This window comes from Sarcophilus harrisii, chromosome 3 (genome assembly GCF_902635505.1).
Source record: "Sarcophilus harrisii chromosome 3, mSarHar1.11, whole genome shotgun sequence".
Lineage (NCBI taxonomy): Eukaryota > Metazoa > Chordata > Mammalia > Dasyuromorphia > Dasyuridae > Sarcophilus > Sarcophilus harrisii.
The window spans coordinates 524,522,643-524,541,841 of NC_045428.1; the positions used below are offsets into that span (position 1 = coordinate 524,522,643).

Below are 19,199 nucleotides of genomic sequence, written 5' to 3' on the forward strand. Positions count from 1 at the left end.
CAACCCCTGGCATGGGAGAGAAGTGCCATTTAGCACTTGGAGACTGAATCCTCCAATACTTTCTTAGTTTCCTCAAGTGCATGAAATAAACAGTCAGGAAGAATTTAGGATTTAGCTGATAGCTACAGCCTGAGAGATTTGTGCTGGTCCATGAGATAGAGCAGACCCAGCCAGAGCAAATTGTAAAATCTCTCATCCACAAAAGTAAAGATTATTTTCCCTTAAGAAAAGGAGGGGGGAAAGGAGCAGCTCTAGATGTGTGTGAATGATATGTGCCTCTATTGGCTTCCATCCATCCTCCCTCTCAAGGTCTAATCAGCTCTCAGTGTCTCCAGCAGCCATCAGACCAAGCGGGTGACAGCATCTGCTGTGTGGGGTAAGGGTAAGCAGGGAATTGGTTAACCAAGCCCTGATAGCAGATTCTCAGCTCCTGCCTGGAAAATCAATATCTCTCCTCCATCCTGGTATTCAAACCACAGTGGGGAGATTTCATTATCTCATGATTGCAACTGTTGTTTTAACAGCATTTTTTCTGCTAACCAAAGGCTTTCCACTGAAAAGCTTTTCACACTCCTCTATGAGCAGCAAACACTTAAAAGAGGTTTTAGAGGGGTTTCCTCAGCTTAGGTTTTTTCTTTCTTTCTTTTTTTTTCTGAGACAATTGGGGTTAAGTGACTTGCCCAGGGTCACTTAAGTGACTTGCCCAGGGTCACAATTTAGGTTTTTTCAAGCTAAAGTTAATATACATTATATATACATTACCTTCAGGCTGCCAATGATTCCGCCCACTAGCAAGTATAAGGGAATGAGTGGCTCGATGGGGCAATCCTCCAAAAACTTCATTCCTAGATATGGGAAATGATACAGAAAATGTGCAAGGATTTAAAGTAGCATCATAAAGCAGGAAGCCTAGTTAGAAGATGAATTAGGGATGTATATACCAGTCAGGTGGCAGACAGGGATCACATTCCTCCCCTGACAAACCATCTAATTTATACCTTGAATGTATAAAGTAAATGGAAGAGGAAGATGCTGATGATAATACTTCTCTCTCACACACAAAAATGCCTTATATAGCTTGTACGTTATGTATATATATAGATGTGTATGCTATCTCTTCCTCTAGAGTGGAGTTTTGTCTTTGACTATCTAGCATCTAGCACAACGACTAATACATATAGGGCTTAATAAATTCTTCATAGTAGATATTAAAGTACATTGGAGGTACGTAAGAAATGTTCCTTGCTTTATTCAATTTGGGATTCTTTGTTTCTTCAACTAGTTATTCTACAACAACTCAAGAGTGCCAAGTAAAGTGCTGCAGCCAGAATGAACTTTCCACAGATAAAAGGGAAAGTTCATTGGACAGAACAGTTTAATCAGTCCTGCAGAGTGTTTTACCTGGCTGTTAGCGAGAAAGGATGGAGAACTTCTTATGGTGGATCCAACATATGGAGATCATCGATGGAATTATATACTTTACAAAAGGATTCACTGTGGGAGTTCTTTAAATGGTCCAAGAAAATCAAAAGATATGGAAATGGCACAGTATGATAAAGTGAAAATTGACCTTGAGACTAGAAGTCCTGGGTTCAAGTCCAACATCTGAGACAGAACTGCCTTGGGATCCCTATAAATTACCTCTCAGTGCTCCAGGCAACTCTGTTAAGACTTAGAGTCACAAAGAAGGGTAGTGCTAGAAGGAATTCTTTACCAGAAAATGCCTACACCAATGAAATTACAAGTCTGGCTCCCTTTAACGTTATTGTTTACCCACCAATATCAAAGATTAGCAGGGATGACATGCAAGTGAATTAGATTTGAGTGAGTGAGGGCCGTGAAAGGTCACCTGCCTCACTTTCCCCTCTGGAACCATCTGGGTCCAGTGTGGCCTTTCTAACTAACAGCCAGGTAAAACACTCGGCAGGATTGATTAAACTGTTCTGTCCAAGTGAACTTTCTCTTTTATGACTAAGGGATATAAAAGGATATAAACCTTTTGAAGGTTTATATTCTGGCTGTAGTACTTTACTTGGCACCCATGACTTGTTGTAGAATAACTAGTTGAAGAAGCAAAGAATTCCAAATTCAGTCAATGAAATAAGACAGAGATGGCCTTTCTTCCCTAGTCAAAAAAATAAAAAAATAAAAGGAATCAATCTAAGAGGGGAGGATCTCAGGGTTTCTGGCCAAAACAGCAACCATCACTATTTACTTCCACGATACTAAAAGATAGCGGTAACCTGGATAGTCAAAATGCACTTAAAGTCAAGAAGATTCAATTTAAATCCTACTTTTGATGTTTAATTGACCCTACCAAGGTATCTATCCTCTATGTGTTTCAGGCAACTTCCCTAGAACTCATTTACTCAGTCATAGGAAGGTTGAAACCTACATGGGTAAAGGAGATTGACTCCTTCAGTTATTCACAAAGTTTCCCTAAAATGGGACTTGACTGATAAAATATGCACTTATATACCATTTATTCAGAATCCATACATAGTGTAAAACTATGACCATTGTGTTATGAAAAAGTAAATCATTAGCATGTAAGGTCCCTGAGAACAGGGGTTTATTCTTTTTGCTTCTGCTATGTCTCCAGGGCTAAGCACAACAACAGTGCCTGGTGTATAGGGTTTTATAAATGATTATTGATTGTTTTTACTTCTTGACACATCCCCAATAGGGGACTAAAAGGGACTATGGATGATGAATAGCTAATGCCTTTGAGTTGAGAACATGCCATTTGCATTGATAATGATGCCAGAATTTCAGCTATGACCATCTTCCACTAAGAGAACTTCAGGTTATAATACTGGTGAAACCTGGTACATGAAAACCATGGTACATTGAAAAGACACTCTTACTCTAGAATTAGGGGACACAGCTTCAAATTATATCTCTGATGCTAATCTTCCTGCAGCTTCATTTTTGTCATCTATAAATGGCCTCAAATTTTCTTCCAATTCTAGATCTCTTATCCCATGATTCTAATTCATTCTAGCCACAGTATCAAAGTATACCCAAGGCTTTTACTCCTTTCCTCAGGATAACTTTTCTTGTTTCACCATTATTTTTAAATTTCTTTCAGCTCCATGCATGGGATGGGGTCTAGAACTTTGATATCATTGGTATAAGGCAAAGGTGTCAAACAGATGACCCACAATATTCCCAAACCAGATTAAAATGTAATTGAGTAATAGTTAACAAATTTTAATATGAATTTTAAAATAAAATAAAACATAGTTAATATTAATTTTTTGTCAATATTATCCACCAGGATCATAGTTTAGTGGCCCCACCACTAGTATAGGGAACATCAAGATGAGGAAATTTTTAATCAATGCGGGTTAGCATCTTTTTCTGTCACTAATAGTCTTGTACAATTATCAAGTTAGATGGTTTATCCATGGTGGCACAGCCAGGTTTTAGACTCAGGTCTTGAACCCAGATCTTTATTTATAATGCTACTTATAAAGCCCAGTGATTGTGAGGCTCTGCCAGCAGGAGACAGAAAGGACAATTACTGAAGTCTCCAGCTTAGGTAACTAATGTTCCAGCATTGAGATATTTCATTTCTCATTTATTCTTTGGTGGTTAAGGAGACACAGCAAACCACCATCCAGTGACAGCACTGTATTCTGCTGACATTCACAAAGATATCCAGGTATAATGAGTGCAAAGATTCATAACTCAAGTCCAAAGGCAGAGGTTCCCAAGGGGAAATCAAACCTATGTGATCTTCAAATGTCTGACTGCTTTAATTTCTGGAAATCTGTAATGGATTTCCCTGGAAGAAGCTATTAAAGAATATGATACTGAAATATGGGCATAACATTTTTTTTTTTTAACAAAAGGCTAAATTCAAGTACCTTAAAGGTCCATGAAATTGATATAAACAGTTGTTTATGTCAATGTCACTGTATGTATGAACTTCCTTTTCAAACTCAGAACCCAGCTGTGAGTGATGTCTGATACCATTGAGTGATGTCTCTGAACCCTGTTCGTTTCTAATGAAGAAAGACAGTTACTGTTCACTGGAGATTCAGATCAGTTCTGGAGAGGTTAGAAGGTCCTAATAAATGTCCATGTCTGTGAACCTCATCTACCTGGAAAAATTAGGGGTGATGACTTTGTACACATAGCTGAATTTTTTTTGCATAGCTGAGAATTTGCCTTTTTCAGAAGCCAAAGCTATGTCATTGTCATTATAATCACTACTGTCATTGTTGTTATTATTTTATTTTGGATAAAAATCTTTCTAAAATGCATCATGTATTTCTGGTTACCAAGCATTCTAATGACTCAGTATTAAGATTAATGAAGATGATGCAGCATCATGATTAGAACCATCAATTATCATGCTGTATTGTGAGGAAGTAACAATCTCAGGGGGTTGGTGAGGCAAGGCACATTAGCCCCTAAACTAAATGGCCCCAGATTTAGGGGGACTGTGTTGTTCTAAGTGTCTGCTTCTTCATTTTCTTCTCTTTCCTCACTATCTTTCATCATCTATCCCTCTTTTTATTTGTCAAAGCCTATCTCTAGTAGTTTCCCATTCACATACACTTTTAAAATAGATTTTTATTGATCTTTTGTTTTTATATTGCCTAAATTTCTACCTGCAACCTCTCTCCTCACAGTCACTCCTAATAAAAGTTTAATTTTAAAAAGAAAATAAAGAGAAAGAGAAAAAAATCAAGAAAGTCAATTACCCATCACTGAAAAATATCTGACATTGTAAGGAATGTTCATAGATCTACCCTCCATCTCTGCAAAGAAATAAGGGGAGACCCAAGATCATTTTATCTGTTCTTCTAATCTGTTGAAGGCTAGAAAATGAGATGACCAAGCTTTCTACTAAACTTGAATGTAAGCTAAGAATATATTAGCTTCTGAGAGAATGTTTTTCTTTGTGTTAAAGTTTCAGTGCATATGTGCAGAAGCTTCTATGACATTTATGTTATTTAGTTTTTCCAATTGTTTTTATCTTTGGTGTCTTATTTCCTTGTTGGTTTCTGCTATGTTTTAAATGATGTATTCCTAACATTTCTCAGTCCCTACATCCCTTGTTTTTGTTTTTGTTTTCTTTTTTTTTGGGAGTAATAGTTAACAAAATAAATAAGAATGCAATAAAACATAGTTAATATTAATTTTTTTGTCAATGGCTCCACCAATGCTATAAGGAACATTAGTATAAGAAAATTCTTAAATCAATTCAGTTTAATGCCTTTTCTACCACTAATAGTCTTGGACAATTACCTTGTCTTTTCTTTCTGTAAGCCTTTCTGTTTTCCCTATTCAATACAAAAGGAAATAAATTCTAGAGTTTAACATACATGCAAATAAATAAAATAGATTAGTGAAAGCATTATAAATGGAATCAAAGTCTTATACGGCAATCTATTTTTTTCTTCTTTTGGAAATCTATTCTTGAAAATATTTCCCCGACTTCCCTAATTGGCTTCTCTTGGGTACCAAGGACTTATGATTGAGAACTCCTGTTCTAGAAAATTGAGTTTATTAAGTAAATAACTTTTTGATCAACTTATCTACTCATTCAAAAACATTTTGGAGTATTAGCTAACTGTTTTTTCCTATACATTTCAAATTTCCACATGTTATCATAAGATTTGGAAAGAACCTTTGGAGCTTCCTTCTTACTCTCCTTACCCTCAGCATGCTCCTTTTAAAGTTTGGAGAATGAAAAGATGCCTCAGGCTGCTAAACAAACACCCTACCTCCAGGTGTTGGTCCAGGAATTCATTGAGCAAGCTTACCTGTGAAAGCCATGGACAAGGGTAGGGCCAGAAAAGCCAGAAGAGCAAATATGAAGCAGGCTGTTGGAAGAGAAAGCATGACATGTTACTGAATTAGTCATGGAACCATTCCATTCTGTTTAAAATTGCTAATCATTCAATGTATTAGATAAAATTTGACTTCCTTTTATGATAATGACAGTTAGATGGCACTGGGACAAAGCTTTGGACTTACTTGAAGTCAAGAAAATCTGACTTTAAATCTTACCTCCCACAACTGTATGATCCTGAGTAAGTCCAGACCCTTCACTGCATAATCCATAAGGAGGCTCTGTTATAATCAGCTGAGTTAGCTTGCTTCTATGTGACTAAGCTCTTTAGCCACTTTAAAAAAGTGCAAAATGCTATTGCTCAAAAATTTCTGAGGCATCAGCTGGAAGTTAGTCGGTTAGTCAGTCAACAAGCATTTACCCCATGCTAGGCTGAATGCTAATGGCTGAGATACAAAGAAAAAGCCATGCTCCTGTCCTCAAAGATACAAAGTGATGTAGGTCAATAATTCATGGCTTACAATCAGAGTGGTGATTCTCTAGTGGAGGAGATAAGACATGCCCTCAAGTAAAATTACAAGAAGATATTTGTTATATTCAATAATTGTTTTTAAAGAGTTACAAAATTTCAGAAAAGGCAACAATCATTTCTGACTGTGCTGAGCAGGGTAGGATTCTTATAAGAGGCAGTTTATGAAATACCCCTTGAGAAGATGCAAGATTCAGCTGATGGGCATGATAAAGGTGGAAATATGTTTAGAAGAATTGCACATGTTTGCTTATATTGGATTACTAGCTATCTAAGGGAAGGGGTTAGTGGGGAGGGAGGGAGAAGAATTTGGAACACAAGGTTTTGCAAGGCTGAATGTTGAAAACCATCTTTCCAATAATGTGGAATGTTGGAAGGGATGTGGGAAAACAGGGACACTAATACATTGTTGGTGGAATTAGTGAACACATCCGGCCATTCTGGAGAGCAATTTGGAACTATGCTCAAAAAGTTATCAAACTGTGCATACCCTTTGACCCAGCAGTGTTACTACTGGGCTTATACCCCAAAGAGATACTAAAAAAGGGAAAGGGACCTGTATGTGCCAAAATGTTTGGGGCAGCTCTGTTTGTAGTAGCCAGAAATTAGAAAATGAATGGATGCCCATCAGTTGGAGAATGGTTGGGTAAATTGTGGTATATGAATGTTATGGAATATTATTGTTCTGTAAGAAATGACCAGCAGGATGAATACAGAGAGACCTGGAGAGAGTTGCATGAACTGATGCTGAGTGAAATGAGCAGAACCAGGAGATCATTATATACCTCAATAATGATACTGTATGAGGATGTATTCTGATGGAAGTGGATCTTTTCAACAAAGAGAAGATCTAACTCAGTTTCAATTGATCAAGGATGGACAGAATCAGCTACACTCAAAGAAAGAACACTGGGAAATGAATGTAAACTGTTTGAATTTTTGTTTTTCTCCCCAGGTTATTTTTACCTTCTGAATCCAATTCTTCCTGTACAACAAGAGAACTGTTTGGTTCTGCACACATATATTGTATCTAGGATATACTGCGACATATTTAGCATGTATAGGACTGCTTGCCATCTGGGGGAGGGGGTGGAGGGAGGGGAAAAGTTGGAACAGAAGTGAGTGCAAGGGATAATGTTGTAAAAAAATTACCCAGGCATGGGTTCTGTCAATAAAAAGTTATGAGAGAGAGAGAGAGAGAGAGAGAGAGAGAGAGAGAGAGAGAGAGAGAAAAGAAAACCATCTTTCTATGTATTTTGAAAAATAAAAGGCTATAAAATAAAATTTAAAAAGATTCAGCTGTTGGAATGTAGTGAGGAGAGAAAGGAAGGGCATACCAGGCAGTGTGCCTGAGATAAGCAAAGGTGCTGGAATGGGAAATAGAAATCTTATTCTGGGAGACTTCTAATTTAGCGGGAGCAGAGGATAGCAGTATGAAGCAAGGATGGAAATGTAGAGGTTAAGATATAGTCATATGATCATAGAATTAAAATTAGCAAGAACCTCAGATACCTAGTTCAAACGTTTCATTTTATAGTTGGGGAATCTAAGACTCAGAGAAGGTTAGTTGGCTTCCTGTAGATTTGAACTCAATTCCTCTAACTCCAAACGATTTTTATCATTCTATTCTTCAAATATAAAGCACTTTCAATACCAGGCTAAAAAATTTGGACTTTGTTAGATAATAGGGATCATTTGAAGATTTCTGACAGTGAAGGAATAAAGTGATTACAGTTATATTTTAGGAAGATCCATCTGATTGTAACAACATAGGATTTAGTGTTGGAAAGACCCTTAGAAATTATTTCATTTAATATCTTCATTGTCCAAACAACAATATTCCACAATAATGAGAATAATAATGATCTTGATGACGAGATGATGATGATATACTCAATGGATAGAATGCCAGATATGAAGTCAGGAAGACTCATCTTTCTGAGTTTAACTCTGACCTCAGACACTTATTAGTTGTATGATTCTGGGCAATTCACTTAACTCTGTTTGCCTCAGTTTCCTCACTTGTAAAATAAACTAGAGAAGGAGATGGCAACCTATTCCAGTGTCTCTGCTAAGAAAATCTCAAATGGGGTCATAAAGAATTAGACAAGACTGAATAAAAACAAAAACATTTAAATAGTGCTTACTATGTGCCAGGCACTGTACTAAGTAAGTGCTTTATAATTATTAGCTTATTTAAGAGAATGCTCATTCTCACTACACCCTTAGGAGGAAAGTGCTGTCATTATCCCCATTTCCCCATTGCAGAAACTGAGGCAAAAAGATTTGTTCAGGGTTACATAGCTAATAAGTGTCTGAGGCTGGATTTGAACTCTGGTCTTCCTGACTCTAAGTTTCAGCCCTCTGGTCACTATGCAATCTAAATGTCAAATGTATTATACATATAGTACAAGCCATACAAATTAAGTATGTGAGACCCAGCAAGATTAAGTGAAGTCCTTAGGGATGCATAAATTATAAGTGGCAGGATTTGACTTCAAACCCAAGCACTTTGGGGATGAATAGAAGCATAAAGGATGAATTCAAGGGGAGAAAGATTGGGAATGATGAGTTAGGAGGCTATTTGCCAAAGTCCATATGAAAAGCAAGTAGCAGTGGAAATAGAAAGAAGGGGATGGATTTGAAGGACACTTCAGAGGAAGCACAGACAAGACTTGGGAACCAATTGGATACGGGAAGCTAAGGCACAGGAAGGTGCTAAAAAACACAGCTATTTTCTATTCCTTGAGGTCCCCTCTCAGCCAGTGGTTATAAGACTTTGATGACTTGAGATATCAAATAGAAAGATCACTGGAAATCATCTATTTCCACATAAGGGACACGCGGTCCAGAGTGATTAGTAATTTGCCCAATGCCACTCTGTGGTTTTAAAACTGGGTAACTGGGAGCTTTTGACATTATTAAAAATAGGGAAATCAAGAGGAAAAAATTAATTTTTTTGAGTAGAGAAGCTGGGGAACTTTCTGAAAAAGAGTTTAATTCTGACTATTTTGAGTCTTTGAGATGTCAAGAAGTCTTATTATACTCACAGATTCTAGGGCCTTGGTATTTTCTTGCCTATCTCTTTCACCCCCTCTTTTAACCATTCAAAGATACAATTTTCTTTTTTTTTTTAAATTAAAGTTTTTTATTTTCAAAATATACACATGGGTAATTTTCAACATTCACTCTTACAAAACCTTGTGTTCTAATTTTTCCATGTCTTCCCTCCATACCCTCCCCTAGATGGCAAGTGATACAAAAAATGTTAAACATGAGTAATTCTTCTATACATATTACCACAATTATCATGCTGCACAAGAAAAATGAAATCAAAAAGGAAAAAAATGAGAAAGAAAATGAAATGTAAGCAAATAACAAAAAGAGTGAAACTGGCATGTTATGATCCACATTCAGTTCCCATAGTCCTCTCTCTATGAGTACAGATAGCTTTCTTCATCACAAGGCCATTGGAACTGGCCTGAATCATCTCATTGTTGATGAGAGCCATGTCTATCAGAATTGATCAAAGATACAATTTTTTAGCCTCTCAGGTTTGTCAGGTGCTTTATTCTCTTACTTTACAGACTTATTGCAATTCCTGTTGGATGTTATGGGACAGTTGCCAGTGAAATGTGGGTTCTGCTGTGCTTTATCATTCATGGGTCCCCTAGTCTTTCCCATTTATCCAGACTTAAGGAAAGATTTCTCAGAACCTCACAGACAATTTTAAAATGCATTTTTCCCTTACCTGAACATGTGCATTTATCAAATTTAATTGCGACATCCTGAGAGGCTGAAGGAGGGAGCACATATCACACAGATGACTTTATCAATGTTTTTGTTGCTTCAGATATTAAGGGATTCCTGCAGGGGTTTGGAAAGCACATAGAATGCAGCTGTTCATGCTTGGCAGGAGGAGAATGAGAGAGATGGACAACTGGAAGGCTAGGGGAGGGGCAGCTCAGAACCATTATCACAAGAAACATAACACTCTTTCAGTCTGGACTGACAGGGGGATTCTGGGGTCTGAGCACCAAGCTGGCCTTAACTTTAGACCTGTGGTTGAGCTCCATAAAGGGCTGCCATTTTCTTTACAAGCTTCTTTTTTTTTTTTTTAATTAAAGCTTTTTATTTACAAAACATATGCATGGTGTAATTTTTCAACATTGATCCTTGCAAAACTTTCTGTTTGAAATTTTTTCCTCCTTCCCCCTACCTCTCCCCTAAATAGCAGGTAGTCCAATACATGTTAAATCACACACACACACACACACACACACACACACAGAGAGTTATCTTGCTGCATAAGAAAAATCAGATCTAGAAAGAAAAAAAACCTGAGAAGGAAAACAAAATGCAAGTAAACATCAACAGAAAGTGTGAAAATGGTCCACACTCAGTTCCCATAGGCCTCTCTCTGGGTGTAGATGGCTCTCTTCATCACTGAACAAGTGGAACTGGTTTGAATCATCTCAGTGTTGAAGAGAGCTATGTCCGTCAGAATTGATCGTTGTATAGTCTTGTTGTTGCATAGTCTGAACAATGATCTCCTGGTCCTGCTCATTTCACTCAGCATCAGTTCATGTAAGTCTCTCCAGGCCTCACTGAAATCATCCTGCTGGTCATTTCTTACCGAACAATAATATTCCATAACATTCATATATTACAATTTATTCAATCATTCTCCAACTGATGGGCATCCATCCAGTTTCCAGTTTCTGACCACTCTAAAAAGGGCTGCTACAAACATTTTTGCACATGTGGGTCCCTTTCCCTTCTTTATGATCTCTTTGGGATATAAGCCTAGTAGAAACACTGCTGGATCAAAGGGTATGCACAGTTTGATAACTTTTTGAGCATAGTTCCAAATTGCTCTCCAGAATGGCTGGATGTATTCACAATTCCACCAACAATGTATTAGTGTCCTAGTTTTCCCACATCCTTTCCAACATCGATCATTATCTTTTCCTGTTATCTTAGCCAATCTGAGTAGTGTGGTATCTTAGAGTTGTCTTAATTTGCATTTCTCTGGTTAATAATGACTTGGAGCACCTTTTCATATGACTAGAAATAGTTTCAATTTCTTCATCTGAAAACTGTCTGTTCCTAACCTTTAACCATTTACCAATTGGAGAATGTTTTGAATTCTTATAAATTTGACTTAATTCTGTATATATTTTAGAAATGAGGTCTTTATCAGAACCTTTGAATGTAAAAATGTTTTCCTAGTTTATTGCTTCCTTTCTAATCTTGTCTGTAATAGTTTTGTTTGTTCAAAACCTTTTAAATTTAATATAATCAAATTTTTTTTATTTTGTGATCAATAATCATCTGTAGTTCTTCTTTGGTCACAAATTCCTTCCTCCTCCACAGATATGAGAGGTAAACTATCCTATGTTCTTCTAATTTGTTTATAATAACATTATGTCTAAATCATGAACCCATTTTGACTTTATCTTGGTATATGGTGTTAGGTGTGGATCAATGCCTAGTTTCTGCCATGCTAGTTTCCAATTTTCCTAGCAGTTTTTGTCAAATAGTGAATTCTTGTCCCCAAAGCTGGAGCCTTTAGATTTGTCAAACACTAGATTACTATAATCATTGATTATTTTGTCCTGTGAACCTAACCTATTCCACTGATCAACTACTCTGTTTCTTAGCCAGTACCAAATGGTTTTGATAACCACTGCTTTATAATATAGTTTTAGATCTGGTATAGCTAGGCTACCTTCATTTGCTTTTTTTTTTCCCTTTAATCCCCTTGAAATTTTTGATCTTTTGTTCTTCTATATGAATTTTGTTGTCATTTTTTTCTAGATTAGTAAACTAGTTTCTTGGGAGTTTAATTGGTATAGCACTAAATAAATAGATTAGTTTAGGTAGTACTGTCATCTTTATTATATTCGCTCGACCTATCTAAGAGCACTTGATATTTTTCCAATTGTTTAGATCTTATTTAATTTGTGTGGAAAGTGTTTTGTAGTTTTGCTTATATGATTCCTGAATTTCTCTTGGCAGATAGATTCCCAAATATTTTATACTATTGACAGTTATTTTAAATGGAATTTCTCTTTATCTCTTGCTGCTGGCTTTTGTTAGTGACGTATAAGAATGATGATTTATGTGGATTTATTTTGTAACCTGCATCTTTGCTAAAGTTGTAGATTATTTCTAATAGTTTTTTAGTTGATTCTCTAGGGTTCTCTAAGTATACCATCATAACAGCTGCAAAGAGTAATAATTTGGTTTTCTCATTACCTACTCTAATTTCTTTAATCTCTTTTTCTTCTCATTGCCAAAGCTAGCATTCCTAATACAATATTGAATAGTAATGGTGATAGTGGACAACCACAAGCTTCTTTCCTCATTGAATTTCCCAAATAAAAGATAGGTTTATGGCTTATGGATTGAAAGGGATTTTTTTTTATTCTGTTCACAATTATAAAATCTCTTAGTGTCAGGTAAAGGAGTCCCACTTTTAGAGAAATAAAACTTAGAGAGTAGTAGGAATACTCAGCAGTTTCTAATCTCTTTCTTAACTTGTTGAGTGAAAGGCACTGATCTGGACACTTTCTTTCTTTTTAAAGAGATTGTACTCTTAGGGAGAGAAAGGCTGCATAATACAGATGTGCATAATATATGCACAAAGTAACAAGGATTTTAGTCAGTCAAGCAGCATTTATTAATCACCTACTATGTACCAAGCACTTGGCTAAGTATTGGAAATACAAAGAAAGGCAAATAACAGTTCCTGCCTTCAAGGAGCTCACAAACTAAGATGGGACCTGGGGAAGGAATAAGGAAGGGATAGACAACATGCAGTTACAAACAGGATATATACAGGATAAATTGGAGAGTAAGCACAACAATTAAGGAGGATGAAAAAAGATTTCTTATGGAAATTGAAACTTAAGCTGAAACTAGAAGGAAATCAGAAAGAAGGAGATAGAGTGCATTTCAGGCCTGGCAGATAACCAGTGAAAATGTTTGGGAAATCAAAAATGGAGTGTCTTGTGGGAAGATTAGCAAGGAAGCCAGTGTCATTACATTACAGAAAAGTTGGAGAGGAATAGGGTGTAAGAAGATTGGCAAGTTAAGTTATGTCTTTGAAAGACAAATAGGATGTTCATGTGGGCTATTTGTGTCCGACCTCTGGCAGAGGTTTCTAAGCTCCAACTGGTCTGATCAGCCAGTCCGACACACTACCTTTACCCCAAAATAATGTCATTTTGGTCCTCCTGAAGAAAAAAGGATGACAACCAACCAATCTTTCTCTAGACAAGCCTACAATCACATTTGTCAATTAGGAGGGGGGAGGACGGATTGTGTACATGAGGGAATCCTTGCGACAAATAAGCCAAAAAAGGAAAACAAAGGATAACACTCCAATTTTGGGACTGGGGTATATCTTAGTTATTCAGGCACCAGAATCAGGAAAGTGGGGTAAGTGATTAGGAAATTGGGAGATGGGTTTCCCAGCTACCAATAACTTTAATGAATATGCAAATCTCTTTAAGAACCAGAGGTTTTGACTGGGTAGCAGAAAAACTGGCCTTCTGGGTTGGTATTAGGCTACCTAAGAATTTTGTGATGGTTGAACCATGTTTTGGGAAGAGGAAGAGCAGAAGGACTAGGTGAAACCTTTTTGTGGTAGGGCAATATAATTTTAGGGAATCCGCTTATTTTCTGTATAACTATTTTGTGATATTTTAAATAATAGCTACTATTTATATAGTACCTACTATGTACCAGGAACTAGGCTAAGAACTTTATAAGTATTTTCTCATTTGATCCTCATAACAACCATGGGAGATAGGTATTATTATTATTACCCCCAATTAACAAATGAGGAAACTGAGGCAAACAGAAGCTATCTTGTCTAGAATCATACAACTAATAAGTATCAGAGACCACATTTGAACTTGGATCTACTTGACTCCTGGACAGTTAGGTGGCACAATGGATAAAGTTCAGGGGCCTGAAGTCAGGAAAACTCATTTTCCTGAGTTCAAATATAGCCTTAAAACTTGCTAATAACTGTGTGATCTTGGATAAGTTACTTAATCCAATTTGCTTCAAATGTGAAATCTGTAAAATAAGCTGGAAAAGGAAATGACAAACACTCCAGACTCTTTGCCAAGAAAACCTCAAATAGGGTTATGAAAAAGTGGATACAATTGAAAAGATGGGACAACTTCCTTACTTCAGGCCCTATGCTCTATTCACTGAACCACCTAGTGTTGTTTATCTCTAAACAAATTCTTATGCAATGAGCTAAGTTGTAAATTATTTGAGACTGTTGTCATGGAATCCACAATATGTCAGAAATCAGCATCAGCTGAATTTCCAACAACATCCAATGAGCTCTTCTTGATTCTCCCAAGCTTGATTTTGTCAGAGGTTGAGGTTCTCTACTTTTTATATGTAGTAGGAGAATTTAATGTCTCATGGTCAGAGCATGAAAAATTTAATAGAAAGATAAATTTAAGTAAAACTTAAAAATAACATTGGAGAAGTTAAGGTTAAAATATTTGGATGCTTTCTGAATGAAAACACTTTTTTTTAGCACTATAAGGTACTTGCATTTTTTTAAAAAGACCCCATATAAGTCATTCCTGCAATGATAAATGATTAAAAAAAATGAACAAGCAGTTTTCAGATGAAGAAATTAAAGCACTCTATAATCACATAAAAATGCTCTAAATCACTATTGATTAGAGAAATGCAAGTTAAAACAGCTCTGAGATATCACCTGACCCCTATCAGATTGACTAATATGACAGAAAAAGAAAATGATAAGCGTTGAAGTGGGAAAACTAATATACTGTTGGTAGAGTTGTTAACTGATCTCCATTTTGAAGAGCAATTTGGAACTATGCCCAAAGGGTTATAATACTTTTGATCCAGCAATATCATTAATTAGAGAAGTCACCCCAAATGTTCATGTGGATTATTTGTATCTGACCTGTGGCAGAGCACTCCAAGCTCATATTGGTCTGATCAGCCATAGTAGGACACACTGTAACTCAACTCTAACATTGTGATGTCATTTTGGTCTTCAAGAACGAAGGACAACAACCAACCAATTAGGTCCATACCCTAAAGAGATCATTAAAAATGGAAAAGAACCTACATCAACAAAAATATTTATAGGTTCTCTTTTGGTGATGGCAAGGCATTGGAAACTGAGGGGATCAAATCAAGTATATAAATGTAATGCAATACTATTGTGTTGTAAAAATGATAAGCAGGAGGATTTCAGAGAAACCTGACAGGACTACTGATTCTGAGTGAAGTGAGCTGAACCAGGAGAGTAACAGAAAGATTATGTATTGATCAGTTATGAATGACTCAGCTCTTTACAATGATCCACGATAATTCCAAAAGATTTGTGATGGAAAAGGCTATCCACATCCAGAGAAAGAACTATGAAGTCTGAATACAGCTCAAAGAATACTATTTTCCCCCTTTTTGAAAATTTGTTTTTTTCTTTTTTCTTTTTTCCTTTTGTTCTGATTCTACTTCCACAGCATAACTAATATGGAAAAATATTTAATATGAATTGTACAAGGATAGTTTATAATGGATTGCTTGATGTCTTGGGGAGTGCCATTACTGAATCTGTATCTCAAAGACATCAGAAAGGAGGGAAAAGGACCTACATGTACAAAAATATTTGTAACATTTGTGATCAGAGAACTGGAACTCATTATTGAACACCAAATAGATAATTTTGATTATATTAAGTTAAAATTTTTTTGTACAAACAGAACTAATGCAGACAAGATTAGAAGGGAAGCATTAAATTGGGAAAACATTTTTACATTTAAGGGTTCTGATAAAGACCTCATTTCTAATATATGTAGAGAATTAACTCAAATTTATAAGAATTCAAGCCATTCTCCAATTGATAAATGGTCAAAGGTTAGGAATAGATGAAGAAATATAAACCATTTCTAGTCATATGAAAAAGTACACTAAATCACTATTAATTAGAGAAATGCAAATTAAGACAACTCTGAGGTACTACTATACACCTCTCAAATTGGCTAAGATGACACAAAAAAAGATAATGACAAATGTTGAAGGGGATGTGGGAAAACTGGGACACTGCTACATTGTTGGTGGAACTGTGAACAGATTCAACTATTCTGGAGAGCAATTTGGAACTATGCTCAAAAAATTATCAAACTGTGCATACCCTTTGATCCAGCAGCGTTACTACTGGGATTATATCCTAAAGAGATCTTAAAGAAGAGAAAGGGACCCACATGTGCAAAAATGTTTGTGGCAGCCCTTTTAGTAGTGGCTAGAAACCAGAATGGATGCCCATCAGTTGGAGAATCACTGAATAAGTTATGGTATATGAATGCTATGGAATAGTATTGTTCTGTAAGAAATGACCAGCAGGATGAATACAGAGAGGATTGGCGAGACTTAAATGAACTGATGTTGAGCAAAATGAGCAGAACCAGGAAATCATTATATACCTCGACAATGATACTGTTTGAGGATGTATTCTGACGGAAGTGGATTTCTTCAACAAAGACAAGATCTAAATTAGTTTCAATTGATCAAGGATGGACAGGAATTATCTACCCCCAGAGAGAGGACTGTAAAAACTGAATGTGGACCACAACATAGCATTCTCACTCTTTTTGTTGTAGTTCTCTTGCATTTTGTTTTTTTATTCATTTTCTTTCCTTTTTGATCTGATTTTTCTTGTGCAGCAAGATAATTGTATAAATATGTTTACATATATTGGATTTAACATATATTTTAACATGTATAACATATATTGGATTACTTGCCATCCGGAGGAAGGGTTAGGGGAAGGGAAGGGGAAAATTTGGAACACGGGTTTTGCAAGGGTCAATGTTGAAAAATGATCCATCCTTATGTTTGGAAAATAAAAAGCTTTAATTAAAAAAAAAAAGAAAAGACTTGGTTCTTGTCTGTGGTTCAGTGATCCAAAGCAATACCAATAGACTTTGGACAGAAAATATCATTTGCATTCAGAAAAAGAACTAAGGAGACTGAATGTAAATCAACACATGCTACGTTCACTTCTTTTTTTCTGTTTTTTTCTTTATCTCTTCCATGATTTTTCTCTTTTGCTCTGATTTTTCTCTCCCAACGTGATTCATAAAGTAATGTGCATTAATAATATAAATAAATTTACTAGAAAAAAGAAATGTTTATTTTAGATCAAGGAGACAAAAGAAGAGAACTGAATGTGAGTGAGGAGGAGGATGGATTATAAAAAGATGGGAAAACAAGAGTTGTGAATGAGAATAAGATGATTGAATAGAAGAAGGCAGATGAATGGGAGACAACCAAATCATTACATTAGGATCCAGAACTCTACCTACACACGCTATCCATAGCTCTTTCTCTAATCTCATCTTTTCAAATGCCTATTGTGTGGGCACTGTGAAAATGTGCTTACACTGCTCAGAGCTGGTACTCAATTCTGGTACTATAACCTAGTAGATGAACGCTGTTCAAAGAATGAAAGAAGAGGGAGGATGAAAGCTGGAAGAAATTCCATTAAAGAGAGTAAAAATAGAGCTTCAGTAGGACTAGCTAGGCAATTTTATTTTGATTTACATAGCAAATTAAGAATTATTGTGAAGTTTTGAGCAAGAGAGTAACATGCCAAAAGCACACTAGATTGATATTATTGCCCATCATTGGTCATTAATATGGCAATAGGACTATTTCCCCTTCCACTGAAACATAAAGGAAGAAGTCCCATATTTATACCTGGCAAGATTCCTCACTAACTAATGGAGTGTATCAATGGAAAACATTGCAATTATTGGCCATTTTCTTAGAGTATACATGGAAATGCTTTTCTCTGATATTCTTAGCCATTTATATTTAATGGACAATTCACAATTTCAATTAGATATGGTCAATATATGTTTACCAAAAAGTTATTGTTTTAATTTGCCATTGAAAATATCTCTATAGACTTACATGAACTGATGCTGAGTGAAATGAGCAGGACCAGGAGATCATTATATACTTCAACAACAATACTATATGATGACCAGTTCTGATGGACCTGGCCATCCTCAGCAACGAGATCAACCAAATCATTTCCAATGGAGCAGTAATGAACTGAACCAGCTAAGCCCAGAGAAAGAACTCTGGGAGATGACTAAAAACCATTACACTGAATTCCCAATCCCTATATTTATGCCCACCTGCATTTTTGATTTCCTTCACAAGCTAATTATACAATATTTCAGAGTCTGATTCTTTTTGTACAGCAAAATAACATTTTGGTCATGTATACTTATTATGTATCTAATTTATATTTTAATGTACTTAACATCTACTGGTCATCCTGCCATCTGGGGGAGGGGGGGGGGTAAGAGGTGAAAAATTGGAACAAGAAGTTTGGCAATTGTTAATGCTGTAAAGTTACCCATGCATATATCTTGTAAAGAAAAGGCTATTAAATTAAAAAAAAAAGAAAATATCTCTATACAAAAGTGTTTTTTAAAAGGAGAAATAGAGATGGATGCATGCAAAATTCACTGAAATAGAAATAATGCTTAGGTCCTATTAAAAGAAATAGAAAAATAGAAGAGTAATGACAATTATTTTGAAATCCAAGAATGGTGAAAAACCAAATCCTTCTGAATTTTGAAAAGTTAAAATATTCTCTCTAATTTATTTTAGGAGCATTTTGAATTTTTAGAATCTCTATTTAGAGCAAATGAACTTGGACAAATCATCTAAACTCTGAGTCTTAGTATTTTAAATTCTTTGAATCTCAGTGTTTTCATATGTAAAATGGAAATAATAGCAGCTATCTCACAGGATTGTGATAAGAGCAAATTAGAT

The 19,199-nt window shown here is 35.8% G+C and overlaps 1 protein-coding gene across 1 annotated transcript in view; it reads right to left on the reverse strand.

Annotated features, from left to right (window-relative positions):
• The window catches only part of TMEM272 (transmembrane protein 272), a 44,954-nt gene that overhangs the window by 15,432 nt on the left and 10,323 nt on the right, over positions 1-19,199 (reverse strand). The window contains exons 3-4 of the mRNA XM_031961964.1: positions 5,781-5,840; positions 763-845 (exon numbers count right to left, since the gene is read on the reverse strand). Coding sequence (XP_031817824.1) covers positions 763-845; positions 5,781-5,840 — 143 coding nt within the window. The remainder of the gene's footprint in view (positions 1-762; positions 846-5,780; positions 5,841-19,199) is intronic.